At 34.0% G+C, this 7,708-nt stretch overlaps 1 protein-coding gene across 2 annotated transcripts; it reads left to right on the top strand.

The window, feature by feature from the left end:
• The first annotated feature begins 570 nt into the window (after nucleotides 1–570).
• Nucleotides 571–2,828, top strand: LOC140961151 (uncharacterized). 2 transcript variants are annotated; one of them, XM_073419447.1, is made up of 4 exons: nucleotides 571–896; nucleotides 964–1,466; nucleotides 1,562–1,751; nucleotides 2,054–2,828. In XM_073419447.1, the coding sequence occupies exons 2-4, from the start codon at nucleotides 1,068–1,070 to the stop codon at nucleotides 2,599–2,601; spliced, it is 1,137 nt and encodes a 378-aa protein (XP_073275548.1). In that variant the 5' UTR covers nucleotides 571–896; nucleotides 964–1,067; the 3' UTR covers nucleotides 2,602–2,828. The 2 variants fall into 2 exon arrangements, with proteins under 2 accessions (XP_073275548.1, XP_073275547.1); XM_073419446.1 differs by having other exon boundaries at nucleotides 571–1,466.
• Nucleotides 2,829–7,708: the final 4,880 nt, after the last annotated feature.

Genomic DNA, 7,708 nt, shown 5'->3' with positions numbered 1-7,708 from the left:
ATAATAAAAATAAAATTATTAATTTAATGAAATTTCGGTTTTTTCTTTCGGTTCGGTTTTGACATATATAATCCGAAATCGAACCAAATAAATTTCGTTTTAACATTTATATCCAAATTATAAAATTCAGTTTTCAATTCGATTCAGTGTTCGACTTTTCGGTTTGGATTTTCGATTTTTTCGGTTTTATCGAAGTTTGAACACCTTACATTTTAGTGTACAAGATTGATTGCTCCAATNCAAATAAAAATTTTAATGCAACAATACAAATTATAAAAATACAAATATAACAATTATAAATGATAATTCATATCATTCAAACACAAATATAAATACAAAATATAAGAATTAAGCTATGTAAAATAAAAAAAATAATCCAAAAATATTATGTTAATGCAAGATTTGAAGTACCAAACTATTTTAATGTAAATAAAATTAACTTTGAGTGATTCCGCATCTGATAAAAACCCAAGTTTAATGGATGATGCCACGTGAGCGTCAAATCTTATTCAGCAATCATCAGCTCTTGTATAAATAGAAAACCCACTCATTCAGGCTCTCAGAGTAAATTCAAAGAAGATTTCCATTTGACAAAGAAGAACCAAATATTTCGCCGCCGCTCGCCGGAGAATGAATATGCCGGCAGAATATTCCGACGCTTCTCCCCACTATTTCTTTGCTCGTGTCTCGTTTCACCACCGTCACGCGTTCCACGAAAAACCTTAACGATAAGGCGGAGGATTTCCTCCTCTTTTTTTGGTTTTATTAGCATTTATTCTTCTTTGGTTTTTTTGTCGATATTTGTGCGGGAATTATGGTGATCGGATAAGGTAATATTGATGTGCGGTTACAGTTGATTGGGAAGGGAGGTGGATTTCGAAAACATTCATTTGTAGGTACTTTTTGGTGCAGTTCTCAGTACTGGCAGTGAATTTTTGAAGTAATTTGGGGAAAGTTTTCCAGAGACTTTTGATTGTGACTGCTGAAGCCGATTACTGTAGATTTGTAGGAGCTCAGAGAATTGAATTCAACTGACAGAACGGGGATTATAATTAGGTTGCAGGAAAATGCCTTTTCCGATGAGAATCCAACCTATGGATTGCGGAAAATCGCCGATCCGATATAACGTCGTCAAGGCGCCGTTGTTGAAGTCTCGCCTGAAGCGGTTTTTCGACCGACCATTCAATGGTGTTTTGAAGATTTCGGCTGCTGATAAGCCGGCGATCGGAGCGGCTGCAGCTGAGTTTGAGCCGAGCTCGGTCTGTTTGGATAAAATGGTTCAGAATTTCATGGAAGATAACAACGAAAAACATCTGACTTCCGCCGCTTCTGCCGTGAAATGCGGCATCAACCGCTGCAATTGTTTTAATGGTAACAGTAACGACAGTTCCGACAACGAATTTGATTTCTTCTCTGATTCTGCCGCGACTAATTCTTCTTTCAGTGATCCCTCCGACACTCTCAAGGTTCGGTCTAACTTTCTGTATTTTATTGATCATCTGTTCAAATATTCTTGGATTTCATCTGATTTGGTCTCTCGTTGGCTGTGTTTAACTGGTAGAGTTTGATTCCTTGTGCGACTATGGCCGAGAGAAATCTATTGGCAGAAACTTCTAAAATCGTTGAAAAGAACAAAGGTTGCAAGAGCAAAGACGATACGAGGAAACTTGTCACCGATGGTCTAATAGCTCTTGATTACGATGCCTCTATTTGTAAATCCAAATGGGAAAAATCTTCGACCATTCCAGCAGGTAAAATCTCTAGACTCGACTATAAAAAAGTGTCATTTGTGAGTGAAAACATCTCTCTACTTTATCATTTTGTTCAATCGTTGTTTATCTGCACAAGAACTTCTTGGTGTTTCTATAATCTTAAGTTTTCTTTGAATTTAAAATTTTGGTTGCATTTCCTTCTACCAGTGAATTAGGTACCATGTTTTGCGAATTCTTTTAAATTTATGGTAATTTCCGGTTATCGAGCCGATTTCTTGAAATTCTATTGAGTGTGATTTTAGCTTCAATAAATTTATTGGCTTAATTGTTTGTGTTTATAGGAGAGTACGAGTATATTGATGTGATAATCGAAGGCGAGAGAATACTAATCGACGTGGATTTCCGATCGGAGTTCGAAATCGCCCGATCCACCGGCAGATACAGGGCGATTCTGCAGTGTCTGCCGTACGTATTTGTCGGGAAATCCGATCGGATTCTTCCGATCATCTCCCTCGCGTCTGAAGCGGCGCGTCAGAGCTTGAAGAAGAAAGGTATGCACATCGCTCCGTGGCGCAAAGCCGAGTACGTTAAATGCAAATGGCTTAGCCCTCACACTCGCATCACGCAGATGAAATCAGATAACACCGAAACCGAAACCGAAACGGAAACCGGATCAGGTAAACCCCAAGTCATGGAGGTCTTGGACTTGGACAGTGAAGTTGGGGAGTTGGATTTGATTTTTGGGGAGTCTAATAACGTTGAAGAATCCAAATCGCCGGTGAAGCAGGTGATCCCGCCCGTGGCGTGGCAGCTTCCGGCGGTGAGGCCGAAGAGCTTAGAGAGGGGGAACAGGGTTGTCGTGACGGGATTAGCTTGTCTTCTCAAATAAGTGGCGAAGAAAAGGAAGCAGTTTTGTTTTTGTTTCTAAATTTTGAGGATTACTATTTTTCTTTTTCTTTTTCTTTTTCTTTTTCTTTTTATTTGTATCTTATTTCTTTTTTAGTCCCTTTTCTTTTTTACGTAGAAGGGAGTGTGAAAATCAAACAACAAAATTTGTCCAAAAAACCCTCTTTATTTTTGTAATATAATATAATTCGGGACGAACCTTGTGAAATTTAATTTCAAATCATAGATTAAAACATAGATATCTAATTGTTACCTTGGTAGGAAACATAAGTGGGGCATTTATTATTTGATCACATATATATAATATGTTTCTTGATCCATGTGTGCAAAAAATTGTTATGTAAAATATACATAGGCGTGTGGATTTGGGGGGATGATGGCAGATGGGCTCGTGGAATCTGGGACGCCGTGAGGAGGAGGCAACGGAGTTTGGGGTACATATATATATATACTAGCCATCGAGACACATGCGTTGCGTGTGTCATTAATATATGTGGCTAATATATTAAACATTCATGATATTACAACATAATGACGCCACAACATAAAGAAAAGAGTTTATTTTTACAAAAAAATAAAAAAAATTTAAAATATTGAAAGCATTAATGAGCTAATAAAAGTAAAAAAAATGTAGATTTTCTTATCAGTTGTTGCAACGTAGGAGAACAATTCAATAAACGTAGATATGTTGAGACAATTGAGAGATGGTTGAAATTGAACACCTAATAACTTAAAAAAATTAATGAATAAAAAATTGACTTAAGATATAATTGAATAAAAGCCCTCCTCCAATACAAAAAAAACAAAGCTGGATAACAATAAATCAACTTTTGATTTGGTTTCAAGAAGAAGCCATTCTCACAATGATACACATCCTCCAATAATAAAAAAAAAAATTAATGTTATACAAAATCTTTTTTCCTGGTGTACCAATTTCAAATCTTTTTTTTTTCCTGGTGTGTCAATTTCAAATCTTTTTAAATTTTTGGAATACTAAACGGTTTAGGCCCTGTTTGGTAAGCAATAATATACCAGGTTTTGCTGTCTGATGCTTCAGGGTGTGGGTCAATACTCAATACGTGAAATCACCACTAAAAAGCTGATTTAACTCTACAATTAGTTATCGGATTAACTTACCATCACACCATTTATAACAAAAATCCTCCTTAGCACAAAAGCATAACTCAAATTAATTCTTCAACAATAAACTGTGCGCAAGAAAAATCGCATATAAATCTTCTCTCTCATCTCTTTAAGGTTGCGATGCGAGCAGTAATCTTATCAAGGGATAAGTATTTTCCTGGAGTTTTAACCATATAGCTTGTTGGAATATCGTTTTCTCGCGCATAAACGCAGCGAAAATTTTAAAATTTTTGTTTTGACGTTAAAAACGTTCTTAGATGTCGTATTATTTAAATAAACATTCATTGTGTGTTTATTGTCAATTTATCTTTATGTATACAATGTCGGCTCCAACTATTTCGGGTTTTAAGCGTATATAGTCCTTCTTGTAAATTCGTACGAATTTTCTTCAACTGGATCAAACATCGTTCTTCAATTTACTAATTCAATCCACGATTGAGAACTGATTCCTCTTTTAATTTACACTAGAATATTAGAAGAGATTTGACGTTGAGATTAATCGCCGGAATTTGTCAAACTCTGGCGGTGCTGCCGTCGCACGGTTGTGGTGGTGGATCGGCCGAAGCATTGTTTGATTCTCAAACAATATGGCAGGTACTCGATTTCATCTTCAATCAATTTTTATTCTTAATCAAGGTTTTGATTTCTAATCATGTTTATGATTTTAATAAACATTTATCAATTTTTTTTCTTAATCAAGGTTTTGATTCTTAATCAAGTTTATGATTTCTAATCAACATTTGGTATTGAATCTAGTTGGCCGTGAGTTTTTCTCGAAAACCAAAGGAATTGGCCGAAAATTATAACATTAACGACGGATTTGGGTAAAACCGTTGCTAATTAGCGACAGATTATACAACACCGTCGCTAATTAGCGACAGTTTAATAAACCGTCGCTAACATTCGCGACAGTTAGTTCATGAGTTCCGTCACTATATGTAGCGACGGTTATTTCATTATTTTTGTCGCTAATATTTTTAGTAAAATAAAAAAAATTACTTTTAATAATTTAATAAATCTAAAAAAACTATTAATTTGAATAGGCTAAAAATATTCGTGGTCTTAACTAAAACTTAAAAATTTATCAAAAAATAAAGCGAAAAAATTTACCGTAATTCGAAACTAAAATCGTGTAAAAAAAGAAAAAGTTTAAGTGTTGTGAAGTAGTGTGTTAAAATGGACCGAATGTACGGGTATTTATAGACAATTTGCGACGATTTTTTATTAAACCTTTGTTATTAGCGACGGTTTAAACATTAACCGTCGCATTTTTAAAATTTGCGACAGTTTTTTATAACCGTCGCTATATTTAGCGACAGGTTTTCTAACACCGTCGCTAAATTTAGCGACGGATTTAAAAAAACTGTCGCAAATTTAAAACATGCGACAGATTTAAGTAAAACTGTCGCTAAATATAGCGACGGATTATATACTGTCGCTAAATTTAGCGATGGGTAAATGCCAAACCGTCGCTATTTTTAAATTAGCGACGGTTAATTTTAGCGACGGTGTCAGCAAAACCATCGCTAAATACGTTGTAAACCACACTATTCGACAACGGTTTTATAAACCGTTGTCTTTGACCCTAAAAAACGCTCAAAGACAACGGTTTTATAGAACCGTTGTCATTGACCCTAAAAACCATTGTCTTTGACCCCCCAAAAAACCGTTGTCTTTTGCTTAAAAAATGCACCTACGACAACGGTTTTCACTAAAACCGTTGTTAAAAAGCAGACGACAACGGTTTTTACTAAAACCGTTGTCGTAGATGCGTTGTTGATTTTAATTTTTCTTGTAGTGAATATTTATAAAAATACAATATCACAATTCTTTTTGGGCTCTATCATATCATGATTCTTCATTTTCATTATTTAAAATTATCATGTTATATTTTCTTTCTTGAAAATACCTTGTAAGGTCAAAATCTTGATGATTCATTATATATGTATATATCATAATCTCCATATATATGTGTGTGTATAGACATATATGAAATTAAATAACCATTATTTAATTTTTGATCAATTATTATTCAATTCTATACTCCTACAGAATATTCTATAAGAATATTCTAAAAAGTAGTCATCACTACTAATTTTATTATTTAATTTATATATTTTAAATTTATTAAATAAATAAGTATGGACTCATTGTAACTACGATCAACGATAAGACAGTACTGATGTACCGATTGTACAAATCTCAATCATATAATGAAAATTGAAAATTTTTCACATATTTATTTTTGGTAACTGCCAATTTTGTGAACTCTTTCACCAAAACAAACAGTTCTACTCTCCTCACTTAATTAGCAATTAAACTAACTTGAATAACTTCTATTACATGAAATCAACTTATAAACTACTTTATAAGCTATCAGTTTGATCTTCATCAAACTACAGTCACCAAATTCAACTATTTGAACTTGACTATCTCAACGGAAAAACAAATTTCAAAATTTGTGTCACCCTAAATGGTTCATGGATATAGCTAGCCGTTGGTTCACAACTTTATGTGATTCAGAATAATATTTATTCATATTCAAGCTTACCCTAATTAGTCTCATTCTATTCATCAACCTCTTTATTGAGAACGTCAAAACTTAAGTCATATTGCGCCCCTAGGATCATGGTAAGAGAGTAGCATCACCCCATAACCCACTAGATATCAATGATAATGCCTGCAAGAATCTTAAGTTATAGTTAGTATACGGTACGGTCCCTTCAACTCGTATATCTCGATCGAATATGCAACCATTGGTATATCGGAAGTTGAAAATGAATTCGATAACGACGTGATATATCTTTGAGTAATAATATTTTCATGATATGTGCAATAGGAAAACAACTTTCCCTAAAGCACATGTCTTGCTCTGGCTAGAAACTTCTTGCTCCATTAACTCATCAGATCAAAATGATATCTTCACCCAGAAGCGAGCGGTGAATCCCAGACTGCAATATATTGACTCCTGCGTATTTCAAAACTACACCCAATCTCGTCCACTAATTTAATAGCATCCCTAAATTTGAAATAAAATACACATGTGTTAAACTTTAAAAGTTTAAAATCTTAAAATCACCTAATAAATTCAATTTAGGCTTTAAAAATGCTAGAAACTTAATAAATCATTTAAAATGTCACTTTCTTGAATTGAAATAAAATACCACATTATAAAATCGCCTAAATCGTCGTTGGTCTCCTTTCCTCGATCTCGCATCGAATATTCATCTGAAACATCAAACTCAAGAATACATTTTAACGTGCATCAAATAAACATAAATAAATTAAAATAATGTAAATCTTAAGTCATGCATCGTTAAAATCATTTTAAACTTAAATAAATAATTTAACAATTTAAATAATTGCATGTGTTTTACGTGTACTGATTTTGGGCTCTACATAAAAAGTCCGAGAGAGGGTTGTTCGACGTATCATCACCGATATGTGTGAATGGACATCTCCATGCCCTTACCAACGAAACATGGTGTTTATATGACAAATGCTAGTCTCAAGCTCAAGAGACCTTTATTCTTATTTAAGGCGGCTGATTCGATTAAGAACATGTTTAGAATATACGACACACTTCTTAATGAATTGTATGATCTTACGTTACGAGGCAAACCTAATGGTACATATTGCATATTCAGGGCTTTATCTATGAAGCTTGCATGAGTATACAAATAACTAATGGCTATAATGAGATAAAACTGTAAAATATTATTAAAATAAAGATTGTTTTTACATAAGAGTCAATAAAACCCAAGCCACAAGTTAGCTCGCTGGACACCTACTCTAAAAATCTCTCATTTGCCATATAGCCAACTACCCATATATTTCAGACTCATTGCTTCACGATGCTTTTCAAACAATGGTACTGACAAGGGCTTTGTCAGTCTCCTCTTCCACAATCTCACGGATTATGTGGAACTTTCTCAGTTTATGTTTGG

This window comes from Primulina huaijiensis, chromosome 16 (assembly GCF_012295235.1).
Source record: "Primulina huaijiensis isolate GDHJ02 chromosome 16, ASM1229523v2, whole genome shotgun sequence".
Classification (NCBI taxonomy): Eukaryota; Viridiplantae; Streptophyta; class Magnoliopsida; order Lamiales; family Gesneriaceae; genus Primulina; species Primulina huaijiensis.
The sequence above is the reverse complement of the archived record's forward strand: the minus strand, read 5'-3'. Positions and strand labels throughout refer to the sequence as shown.